The following is a 26574-nucleotide window of genomic DNA, read 5'->3' as shown; positions in this document are numbered from 1 at the left end:
TTTAAGGTGAGAAATAGCCTTTTTTGGTCACTGAAAAGGGGCATGAAGAGCCTTAGAAAGACAAGGAAATTTTGCATAAAATAACCCTATGGAGGCTTTGTGACTTTGGGCAAGTCACAAACTCTCAGTTCTCTTACAAAACCTCCAAGAATATAGATGGCAGGGTAAGTGTTGATCTGTACCCTTTAAGGAAGTTTTCTCATCAGAGAATTCTCCAAACAAATGAAAACGCAAGCCTAGAAAAAATATAGATACACATGAAGTCCCTGGTGAGGGACTGGCCACTTTCCAAGGACCAGTTGAACTACACAGGGAACAACTCACCCCTGTTGGGCCTTGGGGTCCTAAGGACCTGGAAGAGACTTCAGAACCATCTACTCCACCCCTCACATTTTACAGGATGAGGAAACTGAGGCCTGCAGAGATTAACTTGCTTGCCCAAGGTCACACAAGAAGCAAAGATCAGTGACAATATTAGGGGTCCTCTGACACCAAATCCAACTTTCTGCTGTATCACACTTAGGTCACAGCAGCCCACAACCCCATTGGCCTTCAGTCTGTGAAAATATAATAATGGATGCAGCCCTTCAAATGGTATTTAAATCATCTATCAATATTAATTTAAGCACTACTCTAAATGTGTGCTCTTTTTTCAGCAACTAACATGTTGATATGTTATTGAAGGGAATGAGCCATAGCAATACCAACATTCTCTCCATAAGCAAAACCAGAAAATATAAATGAATGAACAGAAAAGTCTGGAGGAGGTCATGAGAGTGTAGTAAAATTAGGGATAATAGACAGCCTGGGTCCTAACCCACAGAAGCCTGTTTTCCATTGTTCATTTGAAAGAACAGCAAATTTGGAATCAGTATATCCGAGTCTAGATAGATCATGGCTCTGATAAAAATAGAAACTGATCAGGGTGAGAGTTAGAAGCATTTGATCATATTAGAGTTAGTAATCCTCCCAGCGGTAGGGAACCTTTGGCCTTGAGACCATACGTGGCCCCCTAGGTCCTCAAGACTGGCCCTTTGACTGAATCGATTTAAGGCCACACTTGAGGCTGACACCTTGAGGCTGAAGGTTTCTCACCCCTGTACCCTAACCCTTATGTGTGACTTCTCTGAGTCTCATTTTCCTCATTTGTAATATTGGGGGGGTGGGTTGACTAGACCTGCAAAGTACCTTTTCAAGTTAACATTAGATGGAGGAAACTTTGATCTTCAGTCCTGTAAAGTAGAAGGTACCCAAGTTGTATGGATTGCTGTGGCCAATATATGGAAGATTTGAGACAAGAGGTGTTCGAGATGAGAACATCTGGATGGGATGCAATCTGAAGCACTGGAGAGAGTATCTAAACTGATGAGATCACAGATCCATCTCAGCGTGGAAGAACTGACCTGTCTCCCTCCATGAGAACAGTTCCAGTTCCCTTCAAGGCTTAGTTGAGGAGCTTTCTCTTATATGAGGCCTTTCTAAATTGCCTTAATCACTCACTGCTTAGCACCTCCTTCTATTCCTACTTTCCATTCTTCCATTGAAATGTATTTGTATTCTCTTATTATCTACCTTGAGAAGCAGCTGGTGGTGTGGTGGGTAGACATCTGCGTTTGGAGTCCCAAAGGGTTCCAGTACTGTCTCTGACACACCCTGGCTGCGTGACTTGGGCAAATCAATTAACCTCTCCATTCTCTGTCAAATTTCTAAGACTAGAAGTGGCTGAGAAAATGCTGATCTGGACCAGGAGTTGGAGTTTCCTCATGGTAGAGTGTCAGGCATATGCTGGAGTCAGTTCATACCAGCTTACAAAAGCCTATTGTTAATTTTTCAGCATTTCCTTTTCAGAAATTGACAGACATTAATAAATCAGGGCTTGATTTATTGTTTTGTTGATTTTCTAGACTTGAGAAAGGGATGGAGAGAATGTTAATGAAGCAGATTAGACTTAGAAGTCTGTTCTGCAGATTCTTTTTTCCCCAGAGAGCTGGTTGTAAAACAGTTATCAGCACACCACTGGAGTTCTCTATAGCTATGAGGTCCACATGGCATTTTGTATTTCCCTGACTGTATGCACAATTACACTTCCCACGCCCCGCCCCCAACTGAAACCACCACTAGAAAGTAAACTCCTTGAAGAGAGGAATAGTTTTTATGCTTTTTTATTATCTCTAGAGCCCAGTACAATGCCTAGAATATCTTGGGTGCTTAATAATGCATGTTGAATTGAATTAAGTAGAGCTAAATTCCAATCCAATTGAACTAAATTCCAGTCAATTACTGTGTCTGATCTCAGTTGAAATGACCATTAGAATGTTCCTGGGGTTAAGACAGCCTTCTGGCAAATTGGACAGATTAAATGTGATAGTCTCATGTCCAATGACATTTCTTATTAAGAAAATTCTTTTTCTTAAAAAATAAAAAGAAAGGAGAGGCTTTTTTGGTTTAAATACTCAATCCAATGTGTTGTTCATTTTTCTCCTGCCTGAAAAACTTGTACCCCATCCGTCATTTGGTTGGAAGCCAAAATTTACCCTACCAGAAGTGCAGTGAAATCATATTTGGGTTTCCATTTTCACAGGAATTTGTATTTGTGAGAGAACTCGCGTGCGTGTGTGTGTGTGTGTGTGTGTATGTGTGTGTGTGTGTGTTTAATCTAGGCAGATGCTCAGGATGGAGGGAGCAGAAAGGAGAGAGGCGTGGGCTGGAGATGAAGAGCAGGGGGCCTGCTTGAGATCAGCGTTGCAGCCAATGCAAATTTGACAAGCTGGTGAAGCAAAAAAGAAAAAAGAAAGAAGAAACAACAGCTTTTATGGGTTTGAGGAATTTCAAAATTCCTTTGCAAAGCTAACCTACATGTGACATATACACATCCGTGAACGCATTCACACATTTAGAGATCTTGGAATTTCAGGCAGAATTAAATTGAAAAGAAAACAATTCTCATCCCAAAGTTGCTCAAAGTACAGATTTCTTACTTATTTGGCTGGGTTTTATTCTTTTTCCCCACTGAGTTCCTTCTGAGGGCCAACAAGGAAAGGCAGTGAAGACTCTACTTATTTCTTCTTCCACAGAGCCTCAGATTATAATAGGTGAAATGCCAGGAATAATTAAGAGTTCTAGATGAGAACCCCCATCTCTCTGAAGGAGAGTGCAGCTCTTAGAACCAGCTCTGGAAGCTAGTCATAGACTAGGGAATCCTATCCAAAAACACTCAGCCTCCGACCTGACCAAATAGCTTCCTTGCACGAGGGTTGGTGAAGCCCTGAAAAGTCCAGCACTGACTTTGATTGCTTGAGTCCTGGGCCCTGGCATGGAAAACTTGGTGGGATTTTTAAATCTCTATCAATAACAAAGCCTAATCATCTCATTTCCCCCCTTCATTCAAACCCAGATACAAGTAAACTGGGGAAGCACACAGCTTGTAGTGATAGATTCCAATTGCCAGAATCTGTCTTCCCTCTCCATGGTCACTATATTTTTTAACAAAATTCATGGGAATCAGTTTCAAACTGAGCACAAATGAGGATTTCAATGCACAATATTTTTTTTTTACCTCTAAAAGAGACTTATTCATCACCATTTTAAAATTTTACCTAACTTTTTTATATAGTGTGTTTCATAGATTCCTAGTCATTCTGAGACAAAAACCACAGTGCTCTTCTCCCAATTGGCCCTCCACCCTCGGTACAAAGAATTACAATTAAGCAAAAATACTTGATAGTTACTGCATCTTACAATGCAACCTTATTTTGCTAGGGTGATATGGGGTTAGTTCTTTGTCACTAAGACCTGAGTTCAGATTCTGTCTTAGATATTTATAAGCTATATGTCTGTAGGAAAGATCCTTTACCTCTCTCAGATTCAGTTTCACCATTTATAAAAGTGGGATAATTATAATAGCACTTGCTTCCTAGAGTTATTATTAGAAGAAAATGAAATAATATGTGGAAAATTCTTTGCAAACTTAGAAGTGTCATGTAAATGATAATCATTATTTTTTTTTATCATTTTCCTACTTTTGGCACAGTTTTTCAGGATTGAAATTTAGAATTATTTCTGTTAATCAAATTGTTATTTGATGAGTGTGTGTGCATGTATGTGTTTATTTCCTTCCTTTCTTCTGGCATCCAGAATGAAGATGAGTTCTCTTCTCTTTCTGCTTTGCCTTCATTCAACCATATTTGAGATATCATAGGCAGTTTGGGGAACAGCATTTTTGGAAGAATATGAAGAAATTCCATGATATCCAGAAGATAATAGGATCTTTGATGGAGACTTGCAAGAGACCTTGGGGACCTTTTCTAGTCCAATCTCCTTATTTTATACATGAGAGAACTGGGGTTCAGGAATGATAAGAAATGCCCAAGATAACATAGATAGTAAGCTTCAGAAGTGAGATTTGAACCCAGGTTCTCTGACTCCAGAGCCAGTACTCTTCCCACTAAAATATACAAAGAATTAGGGGAGGGGGTAGTGTAAATATGTTGACATAAAAAGGGAAGTGATACTCTTCGGGCTAAGATTCTGAATAGAATGACTTGTTTTCATTGACTGTTATTGAGTTATTAAACAACTAACATTGAGTTATTATCAAACGCTAAGACCAGGGTCTCCAAGACAAGTCTGTTTCACCAGGCAATCTTATTGGGTTGGACCTGAGAGCTTTGACTGGCAAAGGCTGCATTTCTATTGACTATCTTATTTACCTAAAGAAATTACCTGGGTCTCATGATGCATTTCCAAGAGCCATAACGATGGCACAATGCTAATCAGATAGAAAAATATGGCAGGTGAAAACCTGTGGAGGCAAAAAGAAGCAGTGTCATTTTGAGTAGAATTCGTCTATAGGAATTGTCCTTTTCTAGGGGAAATGGTAGTATGTGATTTCTGCCATATGGATTCCAAAGAAACAATGCAACTGCAAAAGACACTCACAGCTGCCATTCTCGCTGAATTTCTAATCAAGCTAAGAAATGTTCACTTTGATACGGTGTCATGGGACATCGCCAACGAGCTAGAGGAACAAGGCTTAGACTTTGATTCAAAAGTGTTTTATGCCACCTAAGTCCAATTATAGCCCTCTTTCCTTGATTAAAAAAAAAACAAAAAAATTCTGTAACACAAAGCTTAGTAATTGATCTCCGTTCCCTTATCTACCCTATAAAGCTACAAGCCTAAATAGCACCAAGCCAATAGGACTATTCCAACACACACTTATGAATGTATGTAAAAATATATGGGTATACATACATGAATAAGCAGATATGTATACATATACACGTGCATGTATGTGCATACATTTATATATCTGTGCATATATCCTATATGTATATATATATATATATGTGTGTGTATGTGTATATATAATATATGAATTAGAGAAAGGAAAAGAATATCATCTACTTTTATTTGCATTTGTCACTAATAATACACTTGCATAAGTGTATGTGTACATTCACATTTACATATAGATGCAGAGAGACAGAGAGAGACAGAGAGAGCACTGAGACTTATGATGGTATTGGTGTAGAGAGTTTCTTAGTTGCCTAAGATGGCTTACAAAAGATCAAATGGAGAGTACCAGGAAGAAGAATTGACCCCAGGTCTTCATGATTCCTAGGCTCACACCATGTGTGGGTCTTCATATATTTGGATACATTTAATGGGAAACATGTAAAATATGTAAATACTGACTAGATGCCTGTGTGTATGTGTGTGTGTTCATATACTAGACTCAATATTCATTTAAAAACATTTCTATTCATAGTTTGGAGCTTGAAATATCCCAAAAAGCATGAGTTAAAACCAAAGAAGATGAAATGACAAAAGGGTATATATTAGGAAGTTTCATTATTTTTAACTTTTGCTTAAATATTTAAGGGATATTTTTATTCCCAGATTCTAAAAGAATTTATAATGCATGTGGTGGTTAAATTTAACATCACAAACGAATATGACGGAAAAGGGGGGAGCCAAATCTTTCAAAGGCTGGTATTTATATTTTTATTTACAGAAGTTTGAAAAATGCAAACAAAACAGATGATTATATATAGGTCTATACACACATATGAGTATATGCTTACGTATACGAATGGGGCAGCTAGGGAGCACAGTGGATGGATTGTTGGACATGGAAGACTCATCTTCCTGAGTTCAGATCTGACCTCAGACACTTACTAGCTGGATGACCTAAGCAAGTCACTTCAGCCTGTTTACCTCAGTTTCTTCATCTGTAAAATAAACTGGAGAAGGAAGTGGCAAACCCCTCTAGTTTCTTTGCCAAGAAAACCCAAATGGGGTCATGAAGAGTTGTGCATGACTGAAAATGACTAAACAACATATATACATATATGCATATGTACACATGCTACATACATAAATGTATATAAATCTGCATGTATACACAGTCTTCTACAGAAATGCATACATGTATAATCTGCATAATCTATATACATATATATAAATATACACACATATCTACATATATGTATGTGTGTATATATGTAATATGTGTGTATATATACATACAGATATCCATTTATACTCTCATAGAAGATATCCACACGCATATACATGCTTGTCATTCCACTGGGTCAGGATTTTCCCAGCTTCAGCTTTCTGCCATTAACATAAATTAGCAACTAGAACTTGGGATCTTAAGAGAGTTGCCCTGAGAGGTTCAGGGGCACACAGTCCAGATATATATCAAGGACAGGATTGAACTCAACTTTTCCTGACTCTAAGGCTACTCTGCTAACCACTAAACCTTTCATGTATTTAGTGAATTAAGATATTTTGCAATAAATTTTAATTTAAAAAGTTAGATACAACTCCACAGAAATATCCTCTGTCTTGGTTTGGAAAGGAAAAAAGTTATTATTTCAGACCGTTCTCTTTTCATTGGAGAGGTGGGAGTGGGGTTGGGGGGGTAGCTGTGGTAACAAAATGGTGCATGCACCATCAGATTCAGTGACTAGATAGGTTTATTCTACTTAATTGTTTGTGTTACAGCAGTGGGGGTGGAGAAGACATATTTAGAAATAACAGCAATGTATAAGCAAAAAGTGTCACTATAGTTTAAAAAACAAAAATTTAAAATGGGCTGAGTCCTTCTAAATCCTCCTGGTGGCTTCTGGGAGCTTCAGTTAAGTTTGCATGTGTTTTTAAAATGTAGGAATCCAGAACTCCCCCTACTCCCCCTACTGACATCTTCTTCCAATATTCAAGAATTCTATTCCCTCTATCTTGCCTTGGACAAATAAACATCATGCTGTAATAGCTCCAGCATTTAATCTCTTGGAATCACTAACTTGAAATAAAGTATGAGGTTACGATTTGTAATGACTGCTGAAAACCTCCATGGGATATGCTGACCTTCTGGGGGGACATCAAAGCCCCTTGCTTCATAGGCTTCATATAACACATCAAGAAGAAAAGGAGCTGGTATTATGGGTTCTTTGACCTCAGGTATCAGGGGAAACATAAGGAGAAACCGTTTCCCTTGGGCTAATGGGAAAGGAAGTGAATTTTAAGTGCAAGGGACAGTTGAGATATGAGAGTCTTTGTTTGACGATTCCAGCTGTTGGCTGACCTACAATTCTACAGCTTCTCTTGGGGACAGCCAGCAAAAATATGTCACCATATCTCAGAGCTGGAAGGAACCTCAGACTTCATCCAGGATAGTCAGTCCCTGAGCAAGAAGGCATTCTAGAACCTTTCCCAGTAGCGGGTATCCATTTCTGGCTTGAATAGCACAGCTGTATATATGGGGGGAGGGGTTCTCACTATGATTTATTTCAATTTGAGGCAGTGCCAATTGTGTGTAAGCCTTTCTGTACCTTCTACCGATTGCTTGTAGTTTTTTCACTCTAGGGTCAATCAGAAAAGAAAAGGTGATCTCACTTCCAATGGGATCGTAGTAGGCACTTAATAAATGTTTGTTTCCTTCTGTTGGGTTTTCCTTTTTGTTTCCGTTCAGTCATTTCAGTTGTGTCCAACTCTTTGTGACCCCATTTGCATTTTTCTTGGCAAAGATATTGGAGAGATTTGCCATTTCCTTCTCCAGCTCATTTTATAGATGAGGAAACTGAGGCCAAGAGTTAAGGGACTTGCCCAGGGTCACACAGCTAGTCAGGGTCCAAGGCCAGATTTGAACTCAGAAAGATGAATCTTACTGTCTCCAGGATCCATACTCCCTCCACTGTACCACTTAGCTGTCCATCTTCCTTTTACTGTTGTCCTGTATTTTTGACTTAGAGTTTCTGAAATCAAATAAAACCCATTGATCATTTTTAAAAATTCAGATGAACAGCTCTCTAGCCATGTGTTCCCCATCATTTACATATGACACTGTTTTTTTTTAACCACTATAAATCAGGGGACCTGTTGACACCTCTTTTAATTATGATTCATGAAAATAAAAGAATGATCATATAGTCAGGTTTATGATGGTTAGCTAAGTAAAGATTTGGGAGAGGGGGAGGAATGTGTGTGTGTGTGTGTGTGTGTGTGTGTGTGTGTGTGTGTGTGTGTGTGTGTGTGTGTGTGTGTGTATGCCAGGAGGTCACTCAATACATATGCTATGTAGAGTCAGCTGGACAGTGCTTGTAGCCAGGCTTTGCCTCTTACTAACTGTGTGACTTTGGAAAAGTCACTGGACCACCCATCTAGCTCTGGATGGGAGTTCAGAGGCCATGAAGTCCTAGAGATACAAAGATAAGAACTACAGACCCCCATGTTTCCCTTCTATAAAACAGGATGTGGGTGTTCTCTAAGGAGACTTCCAGCCCTAAATCCTGTGGTGGTAGGAAACATCATCCTTTTGAATAAGTGACCATCACTGGTATTTTAATGCCAACTCTAATCATCTGATTAAAATGGCAGAGCAGCCTAATATTTATGTAATAAGGTGTCCTGTCACAGGAGCAATATGACCTAACACCAAATTATTTTTCAATTTATATTCAATAATTTAGAAATTCTCCCTTTAAATTGAAATCTATCTCTTGTTCAAAGACATTCCCTTCTTTATACTAACTGGACTTTGGCATGGGGGCTGTCAATCTACAGCTTATTTCTTCAGTGCCCCCTGTTGGTCACAAACTGTATGAAGTGAAGGGAACATCTGGGAATTTGTCAATTTAGATTAAGACTGTGTCCAAATGCAAAAAAAAAACAAAAAAAAAAACAAAAATGTATTTATAACATGAAACAACATTTCAGTAAGTTGCAATCTAGCCAACACAAGTCCCGTGACACTTAGTAAACTGTTCCTGAGGCATATGTTACCTTTCTGCCTCTCACCCCAAGGTATTTGTAGAATGTGTTTAGGAATTTTTAGTTCCTATAGGCACCTTATTTCTTTTTTTTTTTATTAAAACATATTGCTATTCTAAGCCTAGCAACCATCAACAAAACACTCACATACACTATAAAGGATCATACATAAATGTGAAACTCCAAAGGATTTGCCATTTGCTTTTCAAAAAATTTTTACTTGCTTTTTCCATTAAAAAAGTATCTATTCAAATGATTTTTAAATTGCCTATTTCCTTCCCTGTCACCTCTGACTTCTTTCTTCTCTCTATGTATATGTGTACATGCGTGTGTATATGTGTGTGTGTGTGTGTGCGTGCGTGTGTGTGTGTGTATTTTTCCCCCTCCGAGTTATCTTGACATAGTGATTAGAAGAAGAGCCTTGTAAATCATGAAGACCCAGCTTCAAGCCCCACCTCTGAGACACAGTGACTGAATGGTGGCAGGACAAGACAAATCTCTCAGTGTCCGAAGGCAATTCTCTTAAGCCTCTAAGTTGTAGAAAAGAGGTAGATCTGCCTTGGTGAAGGGAGTTTCCTATGCCACTGAAACTAGAGCTCTGGGCAAAGTAAATCTTTCTCATGCTTTTACTCCTGTTGTTGATGTTGTTGAAGCCAGGAAGATATAGCTCCACACGCTGCCTCTGCCACTAATTGTTTGATGCCAAAAAACTCATTTAACCATAATATATGCCCAAGTAGTCCTTTAGAAAAGAGGTCCTTAGCCTTTTTGGGGGTCTTGAACCTCTTTGGAAGTTTTGGGACACCCTTCTGGAATGTTATAAAATACATAAAATATACAGGACTACAAAGGAAACCAATCATATTGAAATAGTTATCCACACATATATGTACACATGCACACACATGTATACAACATACATATGTATGTATACACATGCATGTATGTGTGTGTGCCTGAGCCCCAGGTTAGGATCTCCCACTCTAGAACTGGTCAACTGACTGTCATAGATCAGCTATAATCTGCATTGGTAGATGGAGTTCATCACACTTCATGATCCCATTTGGGGCTTTCTTGGCAAAGATACTGGAGGGGTTTGACATTTCCTTCTCCAGCTCATTTTAAAGATGAGGAAACTGAGGCAAATAGGGTGAAGTGACTTGTCCAGGGTGACACAGCTAGAAAGTATCTGAGGCTAGATTTAAAGATGAATTCTCCTGATTCCAAACCCAGTGCCCTATCTACTGCATCACCTGGCTGATATCTATCTATATACATATCTCTATCTATCTATATGTGTGTATACACATGCACACATGTGCGTGCATATGTGTGCATACACGTATATGTGTACGCATGTACATATTTATGTGTATATATACTTAAATATAAATATATACAGGTGTATGTTACAGATGAGGAATATACACATGTATGTATATATCATATATGTGTACGTATGTATATATTCCTCATCTGTAAAATGAGCTTGAGAGGCAAATAGCAAAGCACTCTCTGCCAAGAAAACCCCAAACAGGGTCATGAAGCGTGGGACATGACTGAAACAACTGAACAACAACAGAGATAGATGACAGATGTAGATCTATATGTACAAATGTATTATATACGCACAAATGTATTATATACGCACACACATATACACACATATATTTTTATTTCAGTCGAGTTCCTAGCATCATTTTCCCCATGGTAGGTGCTTTAAAGATCTTTGTTGAATTGAATTGTATAAACTGTTTTCATTTCTTTCACCTTTCCCTAGAATCTAGATTGATACTAGATCATTTGCGGAAAGAACCCTAACAGCCCTCACTCACTGACTATGAGTCTCATACCAATGGAAGGTTTGGTAGATTCAAGGAGAGTTGGTCAGGGGAGCAAAAATTAAGTGAAAAATTCAAGCTATGAACAAAGTGTTGCACTCCCCTCCCCCAAAAAAACATGATACCTCCATGAGGGTTGTTTTGTTCAGCAGACAAACAAGAAAGGGGGGGAGAAAGTGAGGGGAAGGGAGAGAGAGAGAGAGAGAGAGAGAGAGAGAGAGAGAGAGAGAGAGAGAGAGAGAGAGAGAGAGAGAGAGAGAGAGAGAGAGAGAGAGAGAGAAAGAGAAATATCAGATGAGGTGAGATGAGAGAACAGGGTGTGTCTTGCTGCAATTTCATGCTTTCTATGGTTTTAAGGGTCTGAAAGTTCTGGGGTGTGAAGAAGGCTCCAGGGTCTCCAGTTCTGTCCTCTTGCCAGGAAAGTCAGATTAGATTATTGCTTCTCCTTCATTCTCACATACTTTCAAGAGAACACGCTTCAAACTTGTCAAAATCTTGGTAATTTTTCTATCCCCTGAGGAATATTTTACCACTGTTGGCTGTGAAACAACTGAAATATTGTCTTCTATTTGACTTTACTCAAATGGTATGTCACAGATCCATTGGATTTTTGCCCAGAGAAGAGAAAGGAAAAACAAGAAAAATGTGGTAGGGAGATACCAACTTCCAGCTCATAAATATGAGGGTCCATGAACAAAACTGCAGGAGCAAAAGTAACATTCCCTCACATAAATTTCTTGGGCTTAGCCAGGTAAGGCTTCAACTCAGAATCTATCTGTCTTATAGGATCCCAGCATGTTAAATCTCCACCATCTGGCAAGTTAGTGGGGTTGATGTAATATGGCCTGTCTCTGGCCAGCTGAGCTCAGCATCTTTAGCTCCATCTTTTCTTTCCAAAGCAAAGTGGGAGGAACTTTTCTTGGATGACTATAATATATTTGCTGGGTTTCAAGGGATTTCAGTAACACTTTCCGCTCTAGCTTTCTTGTCTGTTCCTTATACATTAGTTTGGTCTCTGAGCAGGGGTCAGCAGTAACACAACAGAATTCCCTTTGTCTTTATCAAAACTGAGCAGTCCAATCAAGCTGAGAAGCATTCATTTAATGCTTACTATGTGGAGAAAACCAATGGACTTTCAGATCAAGGGAAAAGAATGTTTTTATTGTCCTTCAGGTATATGTAACTGAAAAGGCTATTTTTACACACATTTAGTACAATTTAGATCTTGTAAAAGTTGGTAAATGAGGATGGAAGAGGGATAGTGAGAAATATTATTGTTAAGTGTATGGAAAAACGAATTCTTCAAAAGTCGATGAGCACATTTTTATCCTTGAAAAATTGAGACAGCCACATTTTTATATCTGTTCATAGGAATTACTAATTATTGTCATCTCTCTCCTTATGTTGGCCTCATATTTCATAGAATCATAGTTGTAGAGATGGAAAAAACCTCAGAAATCATCTCATCCAACCCCTTCGTTTTAGAGTTGAGAATACTGAGGCTGCAGGAGGTCAAGCGACTTTCCAAAGGAAATGTCAGAGCTCAGATTTAAACCCTGGTCCTCTGACTTCAAATCCCATAGTCCCGCCAGTATATCATATTGCCTTACTCCAAGACAGCCATGATATTTATTCTCTTTGGTTTGTATATGGTTTTCATTAATTTAAATTTTTTTTAAAGAACAGTAGCAAAGCATCTTTTTACAAGCTATAAATAGAAACAATATTCTATTTTCCTGGAAAAAATTCCTTATTTGTAGAGCAATAATTAGAATCACAGACTCTTATAAGAGTTGGAACAGATATTGGTGGCCCTCTGGTTCAACTGATACAACAAAAGTGTCTCCTCATAATAAATCCAACAAGTGGTCCTCTGGCATCTAATTGAAGGCATCATAGGGTTCCTGCCATTTGGACTAATTCTTCTATACAACATGACTAATGTGAAAATATGTTTAATAGGAATATATATGTAGAACCTAAATCAGACTGTATGCCATCTTGGGGAAGGGGGAAGGGAAGGGCTAGAAAAGTTAAAACTTATGGAAGTGAATATTGAAAACTAAAATAAATATATTAACTTAAAAAATAAAATAGGATTCCAAAAAAAGACATCATGGAGAAGGATGTCCTCTATGTCTTGAGGCAGCTCATTCCACTTTGGGATAACTTAAATTGTTAGAACATTTTCCTGACATCAAACATACTTTTTGGCAACTTCTGTCTGATATTCCTGCTTCTGCCCTCTGAGTTTAAATTTTTATTCTTGCTTCTTTCAATTGTGTCTGACTCCTTGTGACCCTGTGAGGTTTTCTTGGGAAAGTCAGGGGAGTTGTTTCTCATTTCCTTCTCCAGTTCATTTTATAGATGAGAAAACTGAGGCAAACAGAGGGGAAGTGACTTGCTGAGGGTCATATAGCTAGGAAACGTCTGAGGTTGCATTTGAGCTCAGGACTTCTTGACTCCAATTCCAATGCTTGTTCTTTGAATTCGGGATGGATTAGTGGATAGAGCACTAGATCTGAGATCAGGAAGACCTGAGTTCAACTCTGGCCTCAGACACTTCCTAGTTGTGTCACCCTGGGCAAGTCACTTCATCCTGTTTGCCTCAGTTTCCTCATCTGTAAAATGAACTGGAAAAGAGAATGGCAAATCTCTCCAATATCTGTGCCAAGAAAACCCAAAATAGGGTGATAGAGTCAGACACAGCTGAAAGCGATTGAATAACATCAGCAACAAATACCTCCTCCCCAAGACAGCCCTTCAAATACTTGAAAAAGCCATCATGGTGCTCTTGTTATCTTTTTTTCAGGCTAAATATACCAGTTGCTCCAACCAATCCTCAATGCATGGACTCAAGTCCCTTCTGCTTCCTGGTTACCTGTAGCCACTTTCCAATTTATCAATAGCCTTCCCAGACTGTGGAACCCACAACTGAATCTAAGACTCTAGATAGGGTCTCATGAGGGCAGAGTATGGGAGGAGGGGTGGCATTTCACGTCCCTATCTCAGCCCCTTCTAATGTAGTCCAAGATCTCATGAACTCCACTGTCCACGGCATTACACTACTGACTCATATTGAGTCTACAGCCAACTAAACCCCCAGATCCGTTTGATTTTCCCACAACTGCTATCTCTCTATGTCTCCCCCATATTATACTTGTCAAGTAGATTTTTTGGGGGGATATCCAAACGGAAGACTTTGTATTTATCTCTACTGAATTTCATCTTAATAGATTCAGCTCATTACTTGAGCCTGTCAAGATTGTTTTAGATGCTGACACTGTCATGTCCCATGTTAGCTAACCCTCCTAACTTTGTGTCATCCGCAGATTTGATAAGCACCCCATTTATGCCTTTATCCAAGTCACTGATTAAAAAAATAATGTTAAAATACGCATGAAGCTATGTAATAGCAGATCCTGGGGGAAATTCATTAGAGACCTCTGGACATGTTGACATGGAATCATTAACAACTAGCATTTCTGGAATATATCTGATTGGACCCTCAACTCATCCATCTTTCATCATCTTCATCATATGAACCATAGGAGATACTTTAGGAATAGTTTTGCTGAAATCTAAATAAACTTTATCCACTGGAGTCCCATTACTTGATACATTAGTAATCCTGTCAAAAAATGGAAATGAGTTTAGTCAGGAATGACCTGTTGTTGATAAAGTGGGAAGTGACACTCTCACTCTCTTCTATCCTCACAAGACTTCGCCTCTCTAATGATCCATTCTAGAATTTTCTCAGGGATCAAAAATAAAGTCACTGGCTTGCAGACTTTCTTCTGTTCTCCCTTTTTTTTTTTGCTTTAAAAATTGGTACATTTGTCCTTCTAGAATCTAGGGTTCCATAACTGTGGACAGTCCCATCAGTGGTCCAAATCTCAACTCTTCTAGAGAGTCAACAAGAATTTATACTAAGCCCTTCAGATACAAAGAAACGTAAAAACATTGCCTCTAGACTAGGGCTCATCCATTTTTGTGTTATGTGTTCTTTGGACAGTCTAGTGAAGCCTACAGACTTTTTCTAAGGATAATGTTTTTAAATACATGAAATAAAATACAGAAGGCTACAAAAGAAACCAATTATATTGAAATAACTATCAACATTTCAAAATATTATAGAATAATATATCTAATGAAAGGTCAAATAACTACAGTAATTTCAAAGTAGTAAATGAGCATAAATGATATTTTGAGATAGCTGCAACATCTGTAATATATTATGAAAATATCTGTGATTTCTCTTGATTTAAAAAAAAGTCCCAGGTACTTCTTATAACTGGGGCAAATGCTAAATTTTAGTTAGGTTTAGGGAAAATAAAGATGTAATTTTTTCCTATCAATATTCACTGTCCTCCTGAAATATATCCATGGATTCCCTTGGAGTTCTCTGAAACTCTAGTTCAGAACCCATGTTCTAGACCTCAACAGGCAATCTCCATGGATTGTTGTGCCCCCAAATTTCACCACTTGCTTACTGGCTGACTTTCCACTCAGAAGCCTATAGAAAATGACTGAAGTTGGACCCTAGACAGCAGATAAACAGTCCATCATAGGACACATAACTGAAGCCTTCCCAGCTTACTAGGAACAGATACTCTACTGGCACAGCCTTCAAAAAAACCAGAATTACTTTCAAACCATTAGAAGGCATTGAAGTAGGACATGAATGGGCTTATATCAGGTTAAAGAAGCTAAATAAATGCAACAAGCTAATTAAAATAACCTTGGATATGGCTTTTGCCCAATGCTTTCCCATATTTCTGCAGCATGTCCTCCCCCCACAGCATGATTTTAAGTAAGTACTTAGCAGAGTGTGAGATAAAATTCCAGTTTACAAAGGACTGATTTTGCAGACTCAACTGTACTTAGCAAAATGAGTAGAAGTAGAAGACATTAAACAGACCATTTTAAAAACATTCATATAATTTCCTCCATTAGCCTGAAGGCTATAGTATATGGCACCATTACAATGCAATGTCAATTTAAAAAGGCCTTGAAAGGTCGATGAACTAAGATGAATTGCAACGACCAATCTTGGTCCCAGAGAAAGATAGTGAAACTCATTCTTCTGGGGGGGAGGATGATGGGAGCAAAATGCTGATCACTCCACTCCCTCATTTTATAGATGAAGGAAGTGAGGGCAGGGAAGTTGTGAATTGACCAATGTCAAGTAGCAAAATGGGAAGTGAGACAGCTGAGATCTATAGGTCCTTTGACTCTGAATGCCCATTGGCAGTTTTTGCTTCACTTTTTTTGTTTTTGTTTTTTAAAAGGGAAGGAATTTTATGTGTTTCTGTGTAGGCCAGGGGAGGTTAATGTTACATTAATCAGAAATGATGAAGGATTAGAAAAGAAAAAACCAAGGACTAAAAAAGGAAATGTACCAATAAAACCTTCAAATTTTAAGAAGACTTTAAAGGAGTCTTAAAGCCTGCTATGCTAACTCAATCAATCTGTTTTGCTTGTTTACTCTGAATGACTGGACTGGACGCTACCCAGGACAAGAAAATTATACTCTTTATTTCCACAAAATAAACCCTTCTATATAAACCTTTCCACTCGAGTAAAAGTGACTAACTTCATTTTCTGACTTTATTCCAGTTTATGATTCTTGGTGTCTCCAGGAGGTTCCACTACTTGCTTCAAAGGACAATGTGTTCAACTGATATGAAAAGGAAAAAAAAAATGAGTAGATGTTAAAACTGAAAACAGACCACTGACATGTGACAGCTGCCAAAAAATGCAAGCTTCCCCCAAGTGCACCCTGGACACTAGCCAGCAACTTGGTCACTACTTTTGTCTCCCACAATTGGCTTCTCAGTTGACTGGGGATATCAGCCGGATTAATGTTGACAAACTAGATGGAAGAAGTTCAGAAAGACTCTGCTGAACCACGACTTTCAGATCTACATGAGATAACAACACAGTATCCTAAATCAGAGATTTAGAAGAGGCCTCAGATATCAACTAGTTCAAACTCAACATTTTCACAGAAGAGAAAACTGAGGCCCAGGAAGTTGTGGTAACTTGACTGTGGTCACCTTGGTAGTAACTGGTATCAGTTAACATTCAAGTTCTCCCTGAAAGAATCTTTAAAGTCATTTAGAATGTGCTTTTCACCTTTTCCAAAATCAAGTGATTACTGTCAGTAGGTCAGCTCTACACTATATACACTTCTGCTAAAGACTTAATTCTCTTACTGATGGAAATACTTTTCTGCTTTTAATCAGGTACTTTGCAAAAACAAAATCGATGTTATATGACCTAGGTGAGAATAGAAAACACACACACACACACACACACACACACATTTCATTTGTTTCTTTAACCCTATAACTAGTTTATGAAACTAATTGCTTTGGCTTTTAAGATTACAAACATAGGTTCTACAACGCTTTCTGTTGTAGTGGGAAGCCTGGATTTGGAATCAGAAGACCTGCATTCAACTCCTAGCTCTGTAGCTTAGTACCTGTGTGACTTTGGGAAAATCATTTAACCTCTCTGGGTTCTTTCTCATCTGTAAAAATAAGGCAAGTGGATTAGATGGCTCCAAGAACTGGCCCAGCCCGTTCTAAATCAATGATGTGAGAGGATTCTCTGATCCCTTCACTCTTGGAGGCTCCCCGTTTCCTCCCTGATAAAATGAGAAGGCTGAACTGAATGAATTCTTTGGCCCCTCTGAGGTCTATGTCTGTGATACTGAAGTCCCTTACAATCAGCCAGGGCAGACCAAATTATAACATGATACTGATGATGCTGACTTTACAAAGGACATTCTAATCGCCATAGCATCAAGCCAAGTTTAAACCTTGAAAACAATGGTACCTCATTGTGAACAAAAAAAGATCATAGAAAGTGAAAGGATAGATTCCCAGGCCAGCAGGGACTTAGAGATTATCCAGCCCAGCCCCTTTATTTACCCATGAAGGAATAAGAGGCTCAGGCAGTGACCTATTCAAAAAGATACAGCTAGTATGTGACAGAAATAGAATTCAAACTCAGGTACTGTAATTCCAGATCCAGGCCACCACCCACTTTCTACCATGCCAACCTGCTCTTCTAATCTCTTTCTGTCACTTGGATTGGTTTTTAAAGGTTTACTTTTTAGAAAAAAAAACAAAATGTGAAAGCCTCTCTAGGAAATTCCCTGAGAGCCCATCCAAGGCTTTTCCATTTTGAAACTTTAAAAAAAGTAAACATTTAAAAGCCAATCCACACGACAGAAAGAGGGCATATGACCATAATTTTTCTAGTTTAAAAATACACATAAAAATCCTTGAAATGGTAGGCTCTTTAAGACCCTGAAAAAGTTTGGGATGAAAATAGATTGGGGGCATGCAAACAGCCACAAAATCCATTCAAGCACTTTGGTCAAGTTGGAAGGAGCTGAATATATATGGTAGAATAAAGCCTAGTGGAAGGAAAGGAGAGGCTTCCCAGGGAGGATAGTAAAGCAAAGACTTGTGTTACTCTGCGGTGACTCACTGGGGAGACCCCAAGTGAAAACCCTGAGCAAAACCTTTCAAAAGGACCGAATGCCGAGTCCCTAGAGAACATCACAGGGAAGTCAGGGATTGCCAGTGCCCGGCAGAGGAATCTGCTTCTTTCCTGTCTCGGCTTCCTAACCCCAGCTATTTCCTCACAGCACATGCTTTCCTTTTGTGGTTTCCTGCAACCAAGCTGGTATGCATGAGTTCAAGCAGGAAAGAAGGGGTTCAAGAGAGAGCTTGAGGAAAAAGAAAAAAGATTGCGAAAAAGATAAAAAGAAAGACTGAAAAAGTGAGTGATAGAAAGGAAGGAAAGAAGGGAAGGAGGAAAAGGAAAAGAGAGGAGAGGAGAAAGAGAAAAGGGAAGAAAGGAGAGAGAAAGAAGGAATGGAGAAGAGAGAGTAAAAAAAAGAAAGAAAAAGAAAAAAAGAGGGAGGAGAACGGGGGGGGGTGGAGAAAGGAAGGAAGGTAAGAAATGAATGACGGAAAGGGAAGAGAGAAAAGGGAAGAAAAAGGGAGAGAGGGAGAGGGAGAGCTCTGAACTTAGGAAACAAGAACACACATCCCAACCCCTCCACTTCGGGTGGTGGGGACAGGACGTGCAGGAGGGTCATTGGCCCCCTCTCTCCTCCTCCGAGCATTCGCAGAGTGTGTCCAGGAGCTCCGTCCTGCGCTCCCGGGTTGCTGGCATTTCTCACCCCACCGAGATGCTGGAGTGAGGACGGGAACCACGGATAGGGGCGCGAGGTAAGTCACGTCCGTGCTCCCCCCTGCCTGGTCGGAGGCTCCCCCCATCCCGAGTCGATCCGGATGGTCTGGGGGGCCGCGCTGGGACAGTGGGAGCTGGGAGGACATCGCGGGGCACAGAGGGGCGATGGGGACTCACCCCGGGTAGCCTCGGCCTCGGCGCCTCTTCAGCGTGAGCGCCGTCTCCAGGACTAGCGGGAGATGCAACAGCGCCAGCAGCCAGAAGCGGGGCTCCTGCTTCACCTCCGTCACCCGCCAGACTCCCACCAGCGAGTGGAGTGCGAAGAGCAGCCGCGTGGCCAGGGCACTGAGCAGTACTAGCGGTTCCATGGCCCCGCCGATGCCCTACAGGCTGCCCCGACGGGGCCGCCCCGCCAGCTGCCTACCTGCCGGCCCTCAGCAGAAGCGGCCCAGGAGCTGGAGCTGGAGCGGCCCTCATTCGGCCGGCAGCCCACCCCTAAGCTGCAGCCCTCCCCTGCGCTCCGCCGCCCCGACGGCCCTTTATAAATAAGTCTGAGGCGCGCGGCTCGCCCCTCCCCTCAAACTTCCTGACAACTCTGGGAGCCAGTGAAACACACAGGCGCTCACACACTCACAGACACAGGCACACTCAGACACACGCACGCACACACATGCACACACGGGACCACTGAATGGAGCCTTTCCAGAGAGCGCGGGAGGGGTGTTGGCTCACCCCGCGCCCATACCCCACCCGAGAGCCCGGAGCCAGCTGCTGCTGCTGCTGCCGCTGCTCCTAGCGGCTCACTGACCTCCTCGGGGGTCACTCCAGAGCCCTGCAGCCAGCCCGAGGAGCGGAGCGCAGCGGGGACCTCTAACACCTCGGAGCAGAGGCTTGGAGTCCCCGGCCCCTCTTGCTTCCCACCTAGCTCACACCGGCGCTCACACACAGGCTACCACTGCACAACCCCACGGACACTGCACCATCTGGGACAGGGAATAGAGGGCCAGGAGAGAGATCTAGAAGGCAGAGAGACGGGAGGTCCTTCAGCCCTCCGAGCTCTGGTTAGCTCCCACTACTTCTGTCCTTGCTCAGATTCCCAAAACACAAAACTCCTGGGACAAGACAAGCTGTCTTGCGGTGAGTTTCACTGCCCCACAAGCTACATCTCTGAGATCGCTTGGGGAGGTATTTCCCCCCTAAAATATAGGAAAGTGGCATCGGATTTAAAGTCCCAGAACCGGAATTGGAACCGGAGATCTGGTGATACATGCAATCAATCAACAAACATTGATTAAGGACCTATTACACTTGTTCCAAGCTCCGTGCAAGGGGCTGGACATAGAATAAAAGTGAAGCAGCTGTAACAACTGGGGAATGGGGTGAGAGGGAGAAATGCTACTTATTAACTGTATAGCAGTATTAGATCCTGGAGGGTAAGGTCTGTCTTTATATCGAAGGTACCTAATACAGTGCTTGTCGCGAAATTGGTGTTTAGCAAATGAACAACACATGTTTGATCTTCAGGTCATTCAGTTAACCTGTCTAGCCTCAGTTCCCTCTTGTGTAAAATAAGAGAATCGGACTAGGTGGCATCCAAGGTACCTTCCAGTTCTAGACCCATAATTTAGAAACTTCTGGGTGCATCCCTTTGCACACCTATGAAATACGCGGGTCGGGTTAGATGTTCTCTAAGGTGCTATGATCCTCTTAGGAAAGTTTAAAAGAACTTCACTCCACTGCAGGAGTATCTTTGTGTATCTGAAACAAAGTGGCTTGATGAAGATGGGGAAAACAAGGCAAAAGATAACTCACGCCTAAACCCACAACCTTCTAAGACCTTTTCAGATGGACAAAGACATTCACTTTCAGTTTTGTTTTCAATCCTGCCCTAAACTCTCCATCAAATATCTTGGAAAATTTAAGTCTCTTCTCCTCTCTCTAGTATCTGGTAACTCCGGTGATTTTTATCAGCTTCTCAAGAAAACTCAGAGGGGCAATGCCCAGTTCTACTATTAAGGAGTTCTAACTGCCTTCAACTGGGTCTCTTTCCACAGGGGGCAGTAACCACATCTTTCCTACTGTACTGTTGAACTGTGAGTAAAGGTGTTACTGAACAAAAGACTACATTCAGTTTGGAAGTGGGGAATCATTTTATCTACTTCTAATATATATATATATGTATATATATGTATATACATATATATATATATGTATGTATATATTGACAGGGTAAGCTTTGCTCCTTGAGTGAGTTTGGAAGGAGTTGGTTGAGAATCAAAGTGGGAACAGAGCCACAGCAAAATAAAGAATTTGGGGGGGGAGGGGTCTGAGACTGTGATCGCATCAGTGCAGGGAACTCCTGGCATGAAAATTCCCTTCACTAATGAAGATCAACATCTACTCTTCTACTCTTAGAGTTGCCTAGGTCATTGAGAAGTATGGTGACATGCACAGAGTACCACAGATAGGATGGATCAGAGGTGTGACTTGAACCCAGGTCCTTATGACCCTAAGGCCAACCCTCTATCATTTGTAACATTTTGTCTCTTAAGCAACTATACAATTAAAAGTTTGAAAAGAAAAAGTTATACTTTCTATTTGGTATCATGCATTTAGGAAGACCTGAGTTCAAATCTTGCCTCAGTCACTGACATTCAGCTTTGTGACCCTGACTTGCTCATTCAAGCAAATCACTTTACCCTATTTACCTTAGTTTCCTCATCTGTAAAATGATCTGAAGAAGGAATACTCCAATATCTCTGCCAAGAAAACCCCAAATGGGGTCCAAAAATAGCTACATAACAACAACAAATTTTGGCAAACCCTGTACCTTAGTCTACTTTTTCCAACTACCACTCTAATTGTAGATCAGGTTCTCAGATGGTGGATAACTACTACTTCTTAACTGTTCTAGAGTAATCCCAAGGGTTGATGGGACTTCTCACACTGTTGTTCATAAGCACCCACCAATATGCTTCTTGGTGATTATAAGCCAGATTTTAATGGCTTTTAGAAAGGATATTTACTTGCTAGAGAAACAATTCCCTCCCCCATTCAATCCCACAAACCAGGGACATATGCTCCTCTTGCACACGTAAAAGTAATAGGGAGATTGGCCTTAAACTTCTTGTACTGTTACATGAAAGTACACATGAAGAGAGCCATTGTGGTGGAAGAACAGATAATCCCTAGCTCCTGGTTATGAAGAGCTCTCTTCTACCCCTTCCTGGAGGCCTCATGAAATTCTTCTCTTTATATGTTTATTCATTCATCCTTTCATTCATTTATTCATTCATTTCTTTGTTTGTTCATTTATTTATAGATTAAAACATTCATTTCCACAAAATTTTTAGTTCCATTTTTTCTCCATATCTCTCTCCTCCCCCTACCCCATAACACCTTGCATTCTGATTACTCTTTCCCTCAATGTGCCCTCCCTTCTATCACACCCCACACTTCCTGTATCCCTGTCTTCTCACTTTTCTTCTTCACTTATCTATAGATAGATTTCTATACCCCATTATCTGTATTTCTTATTTCCCAGTTATATGCAATAACAATTCTCAACCTTCGTTTCTAATACTTTGAATTCCAACTTCTCTCCCTTCCTCCCTCCCCACTCATCCCCACTGAGAAGGCAAGCAATTCAATACAGGCTATATATGTGTCATTCTGCAAAAGACTTCCATAGCCATGCTGCGTAAGACTAACTATATTTCCCTCCATCCTACCCTGTCCCCTCTTTATTCTATTCTCTCATTTGACCTTGTCCTTTCCCAAAAGACTTTACTTCTAATTAATCCCTTCTTCAATTTGCCCTCCATTCTCTTATCCCCTTCATCCCACTTGTCCCCTTCTCCCCTACTTTTCTGTAGTGTAAGATAGATTTTCATATAAAATTCAGTGAGCCTGTTATTCCCTCCTTAAGCCATATGTGAAGAAGGTAATCTTCACTTTTCCCCTCTCACCTCTTCCCTTTTCTCCTCCATTGAAAAAGATTTTTCTTATCTCTTTTATGAGTAATAATTTGCACTATTCCATTTCTCCCTTTCTCCTCCCAGTATATTCCTCTCTAACACCTTAATTTTATCTTTTTTATGGATATCATCCCTTTTGAATGAACTCAACTTGTGCTGTCTGTCTATGTGCATGTGTGTATAATCCCTCCAACCACCCAAATACTGAGAAAAGTTTCAAGAGTTACAAATATTATCTTTCATGTAGGAATGTAAACAGTTCAGCTTTAGAAAGTCCTTTATGATTTCTCTTTCCTGTTTACCTTTTCATTCTTGATTCTTGTGTTTGAAAGTCAAATTTTCTCTTCAGTTCTGGTCTTTTCATCAAGAATACTTGAAAGTCCTCTATGTCATTGAATTACCATTTTTTCCCTTGAAGTATTATACTCAGTTTTTCTGAGTAGGTGATTCTTGGTTTTAATCCCAGTTCCTTTGACCTCTGGAATATCCTCTTCCAAGCCCTTTGATCCCTTAATGTAGAAGCTTCCGGATCCTGTGTTATCCTGGTTGTATTTCCACAATACTTGAATTGTTTCTTTCTAGCTGCTTGCAATATTTTCTCCTTGACCTGGTAACTCTGGAATTTGGCTACAATATTCCTAGGAGTTTCTTTTTTTGGCTCTCTCTCAGGAGGTGATTGATGGATTCTTTCAACATTTATTTTGCCCTTTGGTTCTAGAATATCAGGGCAATTTTCCTTGATAATTTCATGAAAGATAATGTCTAGGCTCTTTTTTCAATCTTGGGTTTCAGGTAGTCCCATAATTTTTAAATTGTCTCTCCTGGATCTGTTTTCCAGGTCAGTTGTTTTTCCAATGAGATAATTCACATTATCTTCTATTTTTTCATTCTTTTGGTTTTGTTTTGTAATTTCTTGGTTTATTGTATAGTCACTAGCTTCCCTCAGCTCCACTCTCATTTTTAAAGAACTGTTTTCTTCAGTGAGCTTTTGAACCTCCTTTTCCATTTGGTTGATTCTGCTTTTTAAAGCTTTCTTCTCCTCATTGGCTTTTTGGACTTCTTTTTCCAATTAAGTTAGCCTATTTTTAAAGGTGCTATTTTCTTCAGCATTTTTTGGGTCTCCTTTAGCAAACTGTGGACTCACTTTTCAAGCTGATCTAAGCCTATTGCATATGCATTTTGGAGGTACTGGATGTAGAAGCCTTGACTTCCTCTGATAGTATGCATTGTTCTTCCTAATCTGAAGGGATGAAGGGAAATACCTGTTCACCAAGAAAGTAACCTTCTATGTTCTTATTTTTTTCCCCTTTTTTGGGCATTTTCCCAGATGGTTACTTGACATCTGAATCTTTTGTCAAGAGGAGGGTCCTAGTGCTCCTCTTGCTTAGGGCTGAGATTCAGATCAACTGCCCAATTCCCCCAGGGACTTCAAGCTGAGCCACTACCACAATGGAAGTCACTAACAGACAGCCACACATTGCTGTCTCCCTGCTGCTACTGCTGCCCCCGCTATCAGGGGCCCATGCTGAGGCGGACCCCACTCCCTGCTTGCCCAGCTGGGAAAGCCCTCTCATTGACCTGTGAAGCTTTCTTTGGCACTTGTGGGTTGAGGGATCTGAGACCCTCCCTGCTGGGGATTCTGCCCTGGAGGCCTGTTCTGATCCTGTTCCTCCTGTTCCTCCAGGTGCCTCATGGCCAGGGCTGGGCTCTGCTCTGCTTAGTGTTTCATGGGATAGACCTTTCCTGTCAGCCCTCCAGGTTACCTTTGGCTAGAAATCTCTTTCACTGTCATTCTGTGGCTTCTGCTGCTCTAGAATTTGTTGAGAGTCATTTTTTTACAGCTATTTTATGAGCTGTGGGGGAAGAGCTATAGTATGTGTGTCTTCCTACTCCACCATCTTGGCTCCATCCCCACCTCATGAAATTCTTGCTGACTATAGCTGTCTATTGAGTCCAAGGTTTACTGCCTTTCTAGGGTCCATATCCTGCTATGAGAGATCTCACTCTCTGAACTTCCATTATCTATCTACAGACACTAGGTTTCAGCCTCTGCCCCTCTGGTGACCACTGTTATTTTTTCTAGTCCCTAGTGGGACCTTTGATGACTTTGTTGAATGTTCCAAAATCACAGAGACTCTCCTCCTTCTAAGGAATCCTTTCTCAGGGCTTGGCTGGATCTGCTCCAATGGTAGACCAGCTTGCTATGTATAAATAGATTCAGAGGTGTGTCTGATTCTTTCAACTAATCAAAAAATTTCCTATGTACCATTATCTGTCTTTATTTAGTGATCAAAACATTTTTTTCCTTTTGATTTGATTGAGGACATTCTTCCACTTTGTTTATTTCTTGATTGACTGATTCAATTCAGCTATCTAGGTCTTCTAATTACCAGACCAATTAACCCCTCTCTTGCCTCTCCCCCCAAAAAAGAACTCATTCAACCCAAACACTGAAAATTGACCTGAATTCCATCAAATCCAAATATCTATTCATAATCTTAGTGCCCCTAAGTTCTCTCAACAATCAGTTGAAGATTAAAGTTACTGTGGACATTATAAAATATTTGGGAGTCTACCTGCCAAAATAAACCTAGCAACTATATGAACAAAATTATAAAACACTTTTCACACAAATAAAGTCAGATCAAAATAATTGGAAAATTATCAGTTGCTCATGGGTAGGTTGAGCTAATATAATAAAAATGACAATTCTACCCAAATTAAATTACATATTCAGTGCCATACCAATCAAACTACCAAAAATTATTGTACAGAGCTAGAAAAAACAATAACAAAATTCATCTGGAAAAATAAAAGGTCCAGAATATAAAGAGAAATAATGAAAAAAAAAATGCAAGAGAAGAGGGCCTAGCTATACCAGATCTTAAATTGTATCATAAAGCAGCAATCATCAAAATTACTTGGTACTGGCTAAGAAATAGAGTGGTGGATCAGTGGAATAGGTTAGGCACACAAGACACGGTAATCAATGACTATAGTAATTTACTATTCCATAAGCCCAAAGACTCCAGCTTCTGGGATAAGAACTCACTATTTAACAAAAACTTCTGGGAAAACTGGAAAATAATATGACAGAAACTAGTCATAGACCAACATCTTACACCCTATACAAAGATAAAGTCAAAATGGGTACATGATTTAGATATAAAGACTGACCCTCTAAGCAAACTAGTAGAACAAGGAATAGCTTACCTGTCAGATCTACAAAGAAGGGAAGAAGTCATGACCAAACAAGAGATAGA

At 40.2% G+C, this 26574-nt stretch overlaps 1 protein-coding gene across 1 annotated transcript in view; it reads right to left on the bottom strand.

Moving 5' to 3' along the window:
• Nucleotides 1–19868, bottom strand: part of TMEM26 (transmembrane protein 26) — a 49172-nt gene extending 29304 nt beyond the window's left edge. The window contains exons 1-2 of the mRNA XM_072628865.1: nucleotides 19512–19868; nucleotides 4723–4801 (exon numbers count right to left, since the gene is read on the bottom strand). Coding sequence (XP_072484966.1) covers nucleotides 4723–4801; nucleotides 19512–19702 — 270 coding nt within the window. The 5' untranslated portion in view covers nucleotides 19703–19868. The remainder of the gene's footprint in view (nucleotides 1–4722; nucleotides 4802–19511) is intronic.
• Between the last annotated feature and the right edge of the window lie 6706 nt (nucleotides 19869–26574).

This window comes from Notamacropus eugenii, chromosome 1, assembly GCF_028372415.1.
Source record: "Notamacropus eugenii isolate mMacEug1 chromosome 1, mMacEug1.pri_v2, whole genome shotgun sequence".
NCBI classification, from domain to species: Eukaryota; Metazoa; Chordata; class Mammalia; order Diprotodontia; family Macropodidae; genus Notamacropus; species Notamacropus eugenii.
The sequence above is the reverse complement of the archived record's forward strand: the minus strand, read 5'-3'. Positions and strand labels throughout refer to the sequence as shown.